Raw genomic sequence first — 13,247 nt, 5'->3', positions numbered from 1 at the left:
CAGTTCAAGTCTCCACAACATTGTTCAGCGTCCTTTCCGAATCCGTTTGGCAAAAATGGGCTGCAGTTTCTTCCATGACACGAGACATAAAAATTGCCAAAAGCATAATTTCACGCACGTAATTTGTAGATAACGGTGGAGACCTTCCCTGCAGGTTGCCTGGACCGCATGTTGGTTGGGAAGCCAGACTCTGACCGAATATTCATTCATTTCCCTCTTCACGCCATCAGCAGTTTTTAGAGCTGAATATACATAACTATATACATGAATATACATTACTAACACACTTTAGAACAAGTTTTAAATAATTCCAATAATAACCATTCGCTGAACTAGAACAATAAGATCGGTTTTGGATTTAAATCAAAAATTTAGACATGCAACGCGATGCCTGGCGCCCACACACGATAGGTATGTAATATTGCACCGTTCGAATGCTGTTTTAATATTTTTAAGCACACGTTATATAATCAGAGATTCCTTAAAGCAGCATATTGATCAGCTGGTGCTAAGCTTGCACAGCGCGCTCCCGATGACGCGACTGCGCGGAGACTCGCGAGCCTCGCGCCGCCGTCCTGTCGGACCTGGATCCACGGCGAACGACCGCAGGCCCATGGCTCGCAGCTCGCACTCATCGCCGGGCTATCCTGTGAAGAGTCGCCTGCCTGCCTGCCTGCCTGCCCCCGCCCCAGTGTTGCCCCTCCTCGGTTCCGCCTCCGGACGTGCCGCTTGCCCGGCGGTGGAAGCGGAATTGGGTTGTTGCGGCGCAGTGAGACGTGCAGACGTCGAGGGGCGAGACCGGCTCTGTTCTCGTCCCTGTCATGGGGCTGTTTGAGCGTGCGAGGCGGCAGTGGTTCCTGCTGGGCATCGTGCTGGTGATCACCTTTGCCAAACTGCAGCCTTCCGTGGGGATGCATGGAGGTAAGCCTCAGTGATCGGGGTGTAGGGCAGAGGGAGAGAAACCTGGTGGCCGAGCTGTACACGAACAGGCCCGTTTGTATGGGAGTCATTCAGGGGAGCAACTTGAACTCGCGTCCAAGCCTGTACCGCTTCTGATACTCAGTGAGACTGGAAGCGGTGCAGATTTTGCCTCCTTGTGCACATTACCAACCTTGCGGATGACACGTTTCAAACTCACTTCTTGTTTGTGATCGTAATGATACCTCGGGGATTTAAAACACAAATACATATCTACTCACAAAATGCTTATCCATTATAAACACGAAAGATTCTGCAGATACTAGACATCTTGGGTAATAATACACACACAATGCTGGAGGAATTCAGCAAGTCAGACACCATCAATGGAAGGGAATAAACAGTCGACGTTGCAAGCTGGAACCAGATTCAGCACTGGAGAGGCAAAGGGGCAGAATTCAGAATAAGGAGATGAGAGGGGAAGGAGAACAGGCTATTAGGTGATGTCAGACCAGGTGTGGTAAGGGGTAGAAGTAAGAAACTGGGGAAGGATAGGTGGAAGAAATAAAGGGTTGAAGAAGAAGGGATCTAATAAGAGAGGACAGTGGATGGAAGGGAAGGAAGGGGTAACCAGAGAGAGATGATGGGCAGGTGCAGAGAAGAGATGTGAGAAGTTATTCAGAATGAGGACTGGGAAAGAGAAATGCCACTCATCGTTCATGGTGATGTTTTGGTAGTATTTATATTTTTATTGCTTTACAAAGAATGAGGATTATTTTTAATCTGAATATTTTCAACATCATTCCCATTGATACAGTAAGTGAATCATTCTCAAAATGTATTTGTATGGCACTATTCTTTGGACACCCCAAACCACTTTGTCAATGAAGTACTTCAAAATTTAGCTAAGATGTCAGCCAATTTGTCCAAAGCAAACTTAACAGCTTACCCAATGGCAATAACATTTTTATGTTGTAAATTGGGGAATTTTTTTGAGACACTGGGTTAGCTTCTTTGAAATGGTGGCAGGCTCTAAAAGAAGTCTTGGTTTAAATGTAAAAAGTTTGCAGCTCTCCCTCTATTATTAGAATGCCAGCTTAAAAGTTTTGTGTGATGTAACATGCAATCATCCAACTTGGAGAATGTCACTAATGTTTTTGTGGTAGTACAGTAAAGCAACAGGAATGTCTGCTTAAAGTGAGCTAAACCTGAACAAATAGTGACTGAAACTTCTTTTGTTCTACTTAAAATGTCATATTATTCATAGTGGTTATTGTGTATTGTGGCATGCCAAATATTGCATTGAAAATTGATTTTATTTGACTGCAAGTGTATTGATCTCATAATTTAAGTTGTAAATTTGAACTATTATTATAATGTTTTTTCCCTATTGGGGAATTATTTTGTGCTGCTGATTTCTATGCTGGATGTATTTTTATATACTTTCTCTTGAGTGAGTTACGTTAAATATGTGGGTTTCCTTGTACGTTGATCAGAGTAGACGTATTAGTAGAAGTATAGTCATCAGCAAACCAACCATCCCTAATAATCTCCTAATCTTTTAATATTACTCCTCAGAATTTTGAGTGTACTATAGAGCATCTTTAATATCTATTGTTTACAAATGACATCAAAAAATACAGCCTTTTGATAAAGTGTTAAACTGCGCCCTAACCAGTTCAGTTGGATTTTTTTTACAAAAAAAATCATTGCACTATTATAAAATAATTTCTGTAACTTAGCCAATACAAATTACTTCCTGGAACTTTAAGAATTATTAAGAGTCGGTCATTTAAATTTTTAACTGGATGAAATACGGATTTGATGAACAAATTAAAGCATTCCCAAGTTTAGACGACTTAAGCTCAGTATAGACTATACAACCAATAATGTAATATTAAGCAATAAACTGAACAAATAGAAAAGTAAAAGTGTTTTTTACTTTTTTATATTTGAAGATACCTGATATTTCATTTTGATATTTTACTTAAATATTTTGTGTACTGAACTTAAACACTTAAAACATTATCTCTTTTCTAATCAAGTTTTGATTTTGTATTTTACTTTTTAATAGGGCCATTGAAACCAGAAATTACGATAACTTATATTGCCGTTTCAACTATATTTTTTAACAGTGGGCTTTCATTAAAGACTGAGGTAAGGTTTCATGATTCAGACTTAATGCAGTCAAAGCATGGCTTTGTAAAATATTGGCAAACAAACAAAATATTGCCAACAAATTTCCAGCTACTATGTGTAGGCCTGTGTTTCATTGTCAATGAGGTATATCATGTGCAAGCCAAAATGTAACTAGAGCTGAATTTAGAATATGTATATATCAAAAAGCTGAATACTAGAAACTCCTGACAAAACTTAGCAGTTTCATGTTAGAGATGTGATAAATTACATTTTTCAGTTCCAATGGGAGTTTTATTCATCCCTTCTCTCTTGCTGCAGAAGTGCTGCATGACTTGTTGGCAGCATTTTCTGGTTTTGTATACATGTGGAGTTTTATTAGATTCATTGTAATATCCAGTTTACTGCCTTGAAATATTAGGAACAAATTGTAGGATTTTTTAAAAATATGAAGCCTACTTCAAAAGATTTCTAAAGATTTTCTGCTGAGTTGCAGCTCTGAACATATGTGAATGTTTCAGTCAGGAAGTCATAGCTTAAGTATCAATCCAACTGCTCCTCATTTAAGAGTTCTGTCTTGTGGGTGAAAATTTAATTAAGCATCCATAAAATGGTTTGGTTAGACCATAATGTTTCTGCAGAATAATTTGGAGAAAAGTAGAAGGGTCCTTTTGGTATGGCAATCTAAATCTTAGTGAGCACCACTAAATCATCTTTTATACTTATGCTTTATTGTTGCTTGTGATGCTCTGGAAGAACATACAAGAGCCTCAGGACTCACTCCACCACGTTCAAGAACATCTACTGCCCCTCAACCTCAAGCTCTCGAACAAACTACACTCACTTTGCCTATCCACTGAGATATTCCTACAACCAGTGATCTCATTTTAAGGACTTTTTATCTTGTTATCTCATTATTTATTGCTATTTATTTATGTTTGCATTTGCACAGTTTGTTCTGCATTCTGGTTGATCTTTTATTGATCTTGTTATGGTTACTATTCTATAGATTTGCTGAGAATGCCCGCAGGAAAATGTTTCTCAGGGTTGTATATGGTGAAATCTATATACTTAGGAAATAAATTTACTTTGAACTCTGAGCCAAATCCATTATAGTGATACTACATTTCAAAACCTATTTCATTGGATGTGATTAGACAAATGCTATCTTAGTTTTCTTCCCTGCCCATTTATTGTTTTTATAAATTTATACACTATGTGTAATAATTTAAATTTTATACGCTTGACTCTAATCAAGCTGCCAAGAGATGCATAAAGGTGGCTGTGTGTTACTTTTGTTTCTCTCCTAATAGCAAATGGCTTGATTTCTGTTCATTTATCCCCTTGAAGGTTCCTTGGTTAAATGTCACTTTGGTTAAAAGTAGAGACAAATTGGTTACTTTTAGATAATCAGTTGATGTTAGCAGCAGTGCCCAGGAGATCTGTATCATAACCTTGTAAGTGAGAAGATCTCACTTTGAAAAGAACTGTTTGTTTTTTGGGCGATACACCACCTGTTCATTTCACATGATTGCACATATTACAAACACTGAATTTGATTTTATGTTATACCACCTTCTAGCTCTACCGTGTTAGTTTGGAAACCCAAGTTGTAGTTCTCTGGCAATCTAGCATCTTCCAAGAAATGAGAGTGTTTCTTACCTGTTATATCTTAACAAGCATAAAAATCATTACAAGGATTTGAAAAGTTCCCTATTTTAGCTGCAAGTGAACAGCGCAATCCAAAATGGCGGGGAGGGGGGGTGGAGGGAGGGAAAGAAACAAGTAGGTAGAAATCTTTTAAATATCTTGGCAAAACTTTTCTGATTTGAATGACTATTGATCATGTGAGAATACAGGTTACATCAGGTATTGGATATTTGCAAACTTGTCAGGTGATCAGGTTACGAACACCGGCGTACCTGTCACTACTTTCTGTCTGTCAAAGGAGTTGCATGGAATCCAATGACAGAACTTGTCTTGCTAGTATTTCCCAGCAGTATGCTGGAGAATTCGCCTTACCGCACCTAAACCAGCCAGGGTTAATGTTCTGCAGACACAGATGTGCTGTGTGGACGTTCAACACTGAAGAGTACTCAGCTTGATCCCAGAATTAACAATGAGATAAAAACTCTTTATCTTAGCATAGAACCAATGAACATTACAGCACAGAAACAGGCCTTTTGGCCCTTCTTGGCCGTGCCGAACCATTTTTCTGCCAAGTCCTACTGACTTGCACTTGGGCCATAACCCTCCAAACCCCTCTCATCCATATACTTGTCCAGGTTTTTCTTAAATGTCAAAAGTGAGCCCGCATTCACCACTTCATCTGGCAGCTCATTCCACACTCCCACCACTCTCTGTGTGAAGAAGCCCTCCCCCCCATGTTCCCTTTAAACTTTTCCCCTTTCACCCTTAACCCATGACCTCTGAGGTTTTTTTCCTCCCCTGGCCTCAGTGGAAAAAGCCTGTGCTTGCATTCACTCTATCTATACCCATCATAATTTTATACACCTCTATCAAATCACCCCTCATTCTCCTACGCTTCAGGGAATAAAGTCCTAACCTATTCAACCTTTCTCTGTAACTCAGTTTCTCAAGTCCCAGCAACATCCTTGCAAACCTTCTCTGAACTCTTTCAACCTTATTAATATCCTTCATGTAATTAGGTGACCAAAACTGCACACAATACTCCAAATTTGGTCTCACCAACATCTTATACAACCTCACCATTACATTCCAACTCTTATACTCAATACTTTGATTTATAAAGGCCAATGTACCAAAAGCTCTCTTTACAACCCTATCCACTTGTGACGCCACTTTTAGGGAATTATGTATCTGTATTCTCAGATCCCTCTGTTCTACTGCACTCCTCGGTGTCCTACCATTTACCTTGTATGTTCTACCTTGGTTTGACCTTCCGAAGGGCAATACCTCACACTTATCCGCATTAAACTCCATCTGCCATTTTTTTGCCCATTCCTCCAACTGGTCCAAATCCCTCTGCAAGCATTGAAAACCTTCCTCACTGTCCACTACACCTCCAATCTTTGTAACATCAGTAAATTTGCTGATTCAATTTGCCACATTATCATCCAGATCATTGATATAGATGACAAATAACAATGGACCCAGCACTGATCCCTGTGGCACACCACTTGTCACAGGCCTCCACTCAGAGTAGCAATCCTCCACTACCACTCTCTGGCTTCTTCCATTAAGCCAATGTCTAATCCAATTTACTACCTCTCCATGTATACCTAGTGACTGAATCTTCCTAACTAACCTCCCATGCAAGACCTTGTCAAAGGCCTTACTGAAGTCCACGTATATAACATCCACTGCCTTCCCTTCATCCACTTTCCTGGTAACTTCCTCGAAAACTCTAATAGATTGGTTAAACATGACCTACCACGCACAAAGTCATGCTGACTGTTTCTAATAAGTCCCTGTCTATCCAAGTATTTGTAGATCCTATCTCTTAGTATTCCTTCCAATAATTTACCTACTACCAATGTCAAACTTATTGGCCTATAATTTCTTGGCTTACTTTTAGAGCCTTTTTTAAACAACGGAACTACATGAGCTATCCTCCAATCCTCCGGCACCTGACCCGTGGATATCGACATTTTAAATATTTCTGCCAGTGCCCCTGCTATTTCAACACTAGTCTCCCTCAAGGTCCGAGGGACTACCCTGTCAGATCCTGGGGATTTATTTACTCTGATTTGCCTCAAGACAGCAAGCACCTCCTCCTCTTTAATCTGTATAAGTTCCATGACCTCCCTACTTGGTTGCCTTGTTTCTATAGACTCCTCGCCAGTTTCCTTAGTAAATACAGATGCAAAAAACCCATTTAATATTTCTCCCATTTCTTTTGGTTCCATACATAGCCGACCACTCAGATCTTCAAGAGGACCAATTGTATCCCTTACTATTCTTTTGCTCTTAACGTACCTGTAGAAGCTCTTAGTATTATCCTTCACTCTGACTGCCAAAGCAACCTCATGTCTTCTTCTAGCCCTCCTGATTTCTTTCTTAAGTATTTTCTTACTCTTTTTATACTCCTCAAGCATTTTACTTCCTCCTGTTGCAGATACATGTTATACATCTCTCTCTTCTTTATCAGAGTTCCAATATCCCTCGAGAACCAAGGTTCCTTATTCTTATTCATTTTGCATTTAACCCTGACAGGAACGTACAAACTCTGCACTCTCAAAATTTCTCCTTTGAAGGCCTCCCACTTACCAATCACATCCTTGCCAGAGAACAACCTGTCCCAATCTACACTTTTTAGATCCTTTCTCATTTCTTCAAATTTGGCCTTTTTCCAGTTTAGAACTTCAACCCGAGGACCAGATCTATCTTTATCCATGATCATGTTGAAACTAATGACGTTATGATCACTGGAACCAAAGTGTTCCCCTATACACACTTCCGTCACCTGTCCTAACATTTCCTAATAGGAGATCTACAAAATATTGCATCCTCCCTAGTTGGTACATCTATATATTGATTTAGAAAACTTTCCTGAACACATTTCACAAACTCTAACACATCTAGACCTTTAACGGTGTGGGAGTCCAAATCAATGTATGGAAAATTAAAATCCCCTACAATCACAACTTTCTGTCTCCTGCAGTTGTCTGTTACCTCTCTGCAGATTTGCTCCTCCAATTCTCGTTGACTATTGGGTGGTCTATAATACAACCCTATTAATGTGGTCATACCTTTCCTGTTTCTCAGCTCCACCCATATGGCCTCAGTAGACAATTCCTTTAATCTTTCCTGCCGAAGCACTGCTGTAATATTTTCTCTGACTAGCAAAGCCACACCCCCCCGCCCTTCATCCCGCTGCCTCTATCACGTCTGAAGCATCGGAATCCTGGAACTTTGAGCTGCCCCTCCTGTAGCCAGGTTTCAGTAATGGCTATGGTGTCTTAATTCCACATGTCAATCCAGGCCCTCAGTTCATCTGCCTTTCCCACAATACTCCTTGCATTGAAATATACACACCTCAAAAGATTGTTACCACCACACACAACCTTACTGTATATGACTTTGCATGAACTACTAACATCATTTATTTTTACCCCCGTTCCACTATCTACTCTGGCACTCTGGTTCCCATCCCCCTGCAAATCTAGTTTAAACCCTCCCCAGCATTGTTGGTTGAAAATGAACTTAAACCTGCACGTATGTATATCTTTCACTTTGAAGACATTTTCTGGATCTTCACATTCATCTTTTTAAAGACATTATACAAATGATGGTATTTCAGTAATGGAACATTACTTCAGACTATAAACGTGAGCAAGTCTGCAAATGCTGGAAATTCAAAGCAATACTTACAAAATGCTAGAAAAAGTGAGCAGGTCAGGCAGCATCTATGGGGATGAATAAACAGTTGACATTTCAGGCGCAGACCCTTTTTCTGGACTGAGAAAGAAGGGGGGGGAGATGCTAGAATAAAAAGATGGGGGAGGGGAAAGAGGCTAGCTGGAAGATGATGGATGAAGCTGGGTGGGAAAAGTCGAGGAGTGGAGAAGAACGACTCTGATAGATAGTAAAGGACAGTGGACCATGGGAGAAAGGAAAGGAGGAGGGGACCCTGAGGGGACTGATAAATAGGTGAGAAGAGATGAAAGGTCAATCTAGGGAAAAGAGTGGGGGGGAAGGAAGATTTTTTTAAAAACCAGAAAGAGAAATCAAAATTCATGCCATTAGGTTGGAGGCTACACTGGAATATAAGGTGTTGCACTACCACCCTGAGGTGTCCTTATCTTAGCACAAGAGGAGGCCATGAATTGACATGTCAGAACTTCAGACTAGCCTGCAGCTGGTGCCCATGAACATTTGACTTGAAGTGAAAGCACAGTCACTGAGCCAAGAATGCCATATTGTTTATTATTATATTTGGCTGAAGACCAGACTAAATGTATGGAAAACTCATTGGTGATACTATCCAGACTTAATTTTAATAGTATTCTGAGATTTTATAACTATGATGTAATAGGTTTTGGATATTGAGTATTGTAACTGGAAGAGAGAGAAGATCATGGAGGTGCTTTTTCAGTAAATACTGTTTGTTGTTTCAGTAAGGTTTGTTTGGAAAGTAAATAAATATTTGAAATTCATGAAAGTATTGTGCTCTTCAGTAAACTATTTTTCTCTCTTTCTCATGTTTCAGGAGCTGACCAATGCTCTGATGCACGTCAAACTTCATATGTTTGTACAGACCTTTACGCTTGCATTTTTCCCAATGGCTATTTGGTTTTATCTTAAGTTATTAGCTCTGACGTCTATAAACCCATGGCTTTTAAAAGGGTAAGACTTTTGCTTCTAATTCTGATTTTAATATATTTCAATATTTGATATTTTTTAATTTTTAGGAAGTATTTCTTAAATATGACATTTTCCAATGCAGAGGGTTTGAGTTAGAAAGTGATTGTTACTTAGTGAAGTTTTCAATATTATTACATTTTCACAGCAAATTAACATCTAATACTTCCTAACCTGTGCTCTCTTGGGGGGGGGGGGGGGAGGATGAATGAGGAAAATATTGGCAAAGGAACTATCGTACATTTTCTAATTATGCTGGGAAACTGTTCGTGGCAGTTTAATCTCGAGTGTTAAACTACTTGCTTAGAAGTCAATAAACTTATTTCCTTTGAAAGGAAGCAAACATACTAGACCCTTTAGAGTACTGTTTCAGTTGCAATTATTGAGAAATGCTGACCTGATTTCCCCCAGGGTATTAACCCACATATTTGAAACACACTTGACTTTATGTGTACATGTATCTTCAGCATTTGGAGATTTCTGACATTAGTTACTCAGGTTTAACTTCTGCACATGAGTTGCATTTTTATTGGACGTATAAATTATCACAAAGTATTGCATATTACTTCACAAAAGTCTAGTATTTCCTTTAGAAATTCAAGGTGACTAATAACTCTGGAGATCTATTCAGTTATGGGAGTATTCAGTTCCTCCAAATTGATTGTAACTGAACGGTCTACAACTATGAAATGTGACTGCAGTCAGCAAACCCATGCTGCTGGTCTCCCAAATGTTCGTTTAAATGTATGGGCTGTCTATAGGCTGGGTGCTCGTAAGATGGGGATGATCTGTACATAGAGACAAATTGATTCCATCTGTGTAATGAGCATCATTCTTGGTATAAAGAAAGAAATACAATGCAATTCTGTAGAAGTTCCCAGAGATTCTGGTACAAATAACTTTCTCTGCACTGTTAATCCTGTCTAATGTAATGGTAGTGAAGATCTGAAAGGCAGCAAGAAGATCTTGGACTTAAGAAAATTCAGCCCTGTCAAACTGCTCAGAAATAAAATATTCCATAAAATCTTGATGGACTCAATGGCACAATATTTATGCTAATTCTTTTCTACAGAACAAAATTAGTCTTTTATTGTTGTCTCAGCAATGCCACATTTCTTTATTTCCAACATCCAAGATTTCTGGTACTCATACATTGTGTAACAGCTAGGATTGGTAAGGGACAAACCAGGTTTATGTTTGTGCGTGAAACTCATTCTAAAGCTGAATGAAAACAAGACCATTCAGAGCATGCATCTCAGATGTTTTAGTATAATAGAACATTGCTTTCAACCAATGTTCTCTTTTATCTAGAAGAGTGAATGCATTGGCTAGCCCCTATTGATGTCCCAGGACAATTATTCCCAAGTTTTATGTACTTTCAATAATATAGTAATCAAATGAAGGTGAGCCTTTTTAAAATTTTGATTAAAATGTTGCTGTTTAGAAATTGTAAATAATATTAGAAAATGCAGAATATGAGTGTCTTTGGGAAGATCCTTCAATGGATCTTGATTTTTATTTTGAGAAGATGAATAGGAATTACAGAAGTACATGTTTGGAAGTGATTCTGTAATTTCTGATTGCTTTTTTAAAAACTTTCTAATCAAAGAATTATATTATGTACAGATTTTAGAAATGCTTCAAACTTTAACATAAACATCTTTAACTGGAGAAGTGATTGCTGATACAAGGATGGAGCAGGGCACCGATCAGTTGCCGGACATCTTTTTATTGCTGACTATTGTAAAATGCGATCATAAATTTTGAAGTTCAACTTCCTTCTTAAAGCTTCAAGATTCATAATGGGGTATTCAGTAAATGTAGCAGATAATGCATTTAAATCAAAGGAAGATGTTTTATTATTTACAGGTTTAAAACATTGAAATATTTTTGATGATACATACTTAACTGATAAATAAATAATTACTATTGGAATTGAATGCTTGTACAAGGCATATGAAATTCATTTACACCTATTTAAACAGGCTAAGAAGTTTATACAAGACAAATGCTTTGGAAAATACTACTCTCCTAACTGTGTTTTGGGCTTCTGTTCCAGTTTGCAGACTGTTGGTTGTATGCCGCCTCCAGTGTCATCTGCTGTAATCCTTACCAAAGCAGTTGGTGGAAATGAGGTAGGTGTGACATTGGGTCTTTAATTGTATATTAGAGTTCAATTCCAGGGACATTATTATAATTCATTAATTTTTTTTTCTGGCTTAATTTGTGTCTTTATAGTAAGTTTATTATTTACAATAATGATAATACATAAGATCAGCAGGGGAAGGAAAAGACCTGGCAACTAATTTCAGTCTGCCTGCTGTATAAGTATTGGTGGTTCCTCTTTCACTCTACTTTAAAATATCTCCACTTATATAACCCATAGGAAATACCTACATGTGTATGTTTTTAATACATCTATTTAGTGGAATTGTAGATCACTGTTAGGTCCAGATTAATTGTTCACTCCTAATTGCTCTTGTGAAGGTGATGATAATCCTCTGGTGGAAGTGAATAGACTGGTGTTGGGTAGGAAGTTCTAGAACTTAGATCCAGCAACGAAAAAGGAGTTGTGTCATATTTCTGATATTTATAACTGCAAAGAACTTTTGGAGGAATTGCCATTCCTGGAGGCATGAGCCACAGTTTTATGACATGGTATTGGAATAAGTTAGGGAAATAGCTGTAGTTAATTTTGTAGATGGTACACACTGTTGTCACATTGCACTGGTGATGAATGTGGATATTTAGGATGGTCTTTGGGGTGCCATTCGAAAAGCTAGTGTTGTCCTGGATAATGTTGAGCTTCTGGAATGCTATTACTACACTTATCCAGGCTTGTAGACAGTATTGTATAACATCTCTGATACATGCATTATATCACGAGGTAAAGGTAAGTAATTCTTTTTAGGATAACCTTCTACCCACAGTATTTCTGTGACTGGTCAGCTGGTTTCCTGCACAATGCTGGAAAACCAAGACGTTGATGGTGGGGCATTTGACAGTATTAATGCTGTTGAGCTTTGAGGGTTAATAGTAAGATTCTCCCTTGCTGGAGATATTCATTTCTTGGCAGTTGTTTGGTATAAATGCTCTTTGGCTTTTATCAACTCATGCTTGAATGTTATTTGGGTCTTGCTGCACACAACCATTGATAGCATAGTTTTCTGAGTTGTTTAAGAAATTGAACATTGCCAAATCATCAGCAAATACATAAACTTATGAGGGAATCTGCCCTGCTTTTTTATGGACACGTCATAGCTGGACAGTTTTCCTTTTCTAGATATGCAGATTTTATTACTGCATTGCAGTAAGTTAGCTGGAGGCACAGCTAGAACACATCTTTGTACTGTAGCATCAGTGATGCAGTACAAAGATGTTGTATGTTTCCATCACCTTTACTTTAGGGTGTAGAACATACACCGTTACACCGTAGAATAGTACAACATGGTATGGACCCTTCAGTTCACTATGTTATGCCAACCACTATAAGCCTATTCCACAATCAATCTTAACCTTTCCTCCTACACAAGCCATACATAACCCTCCATTTTACCTGCATGCTTACACCTGTCTGAAAGACTTTTAAATATCCCTTGTACTAGCATCACTGGCAATGCATTCCAGGTATCCACCACTCTGTATAAAACAAAACCTAACTGACTTTTCCCCAAATTTTCTTCCACTTGCCTTAAATAGATTTCCTTTGGTAATGTTCAATGCTTATTGCCACCCTGGGGGGAAAAGGGTGCTGGCTGCCCATGCTCTATATGACTCTTATCAAGTCCACCTCTCATTTCCGTTGTACAAAAGATAAATGCCTTGGCTTGCTTAAACTTTCCTCATAA

At 38.6% G+C, this 13,247-nt stretch overlaps 1 protein-coding gene across 10 annotated transcripts in view; it reads left to right on the top strand.

Moving 5' to 3' along the window:
- Nucleotides 1–246: 246 nt before the first annotated feature.
- The window catches only part of slc10a7 (solute carrier family 10 member 7), a 221,658-nt gene continuing 208,657 nt past the window's right edge, over nucleotides 247–13,247 (top strand). For 8 of the 10 annotated variants that reach the window (XR_009511279.1, XR_009511280.1, XM_059965004.1 and 5 more), the window contains exons 1-4: nucleotides 247–921; nucleotides 2,993–3,075; nucleotides 9,248–9,384; nucleotides 11,459–11,534. Coding sequence is in view for 7 of the 10 variants with exons in the window: in XM_059965004.1 (XP_059820987.1) it covers nucleotides 822–921; nucleotides 2,993–3,075; nucleotides 9,248–9,384; nucleotides 11,459–11,534 (396 nt within the window). In the remaining 3 variants the exon portion in view is untranslated. Of the gene's footprint in view, nucleotides 922–2,992; nucleotides 3,076–9,247; nucleotides 9,385–10,710; nucleotides 10,803–11,458; nucleotides 11,535–13,247 lie in introns of those variants that run through there. The other 2 variants (XR_009511281.1, XM_059965010.1) reach the window with 2 other exon arrangements.

This window comes from Hypanus sabinus, chromosome 3 (assembly GCF_030144855.1).
Source record: "Hypanus sabinus isolate sHypSab1 chromosome 3, sHypSab1.hap1, whole genome shotgun sequence".
Classification (NCBI taxonomy): domain Eukaryota; kingdom Metazoa; phylum Chordata; class Chondrichthyes; order Myliobatiformes; family Dasyatidae; genus Hypanus; species Hypanus sabinus.
The sequence above is the reverse complement of the archived record's forward strand: the minus strand, read 5'-3'. Positions and strand labels throughout refer to the sequence as shown.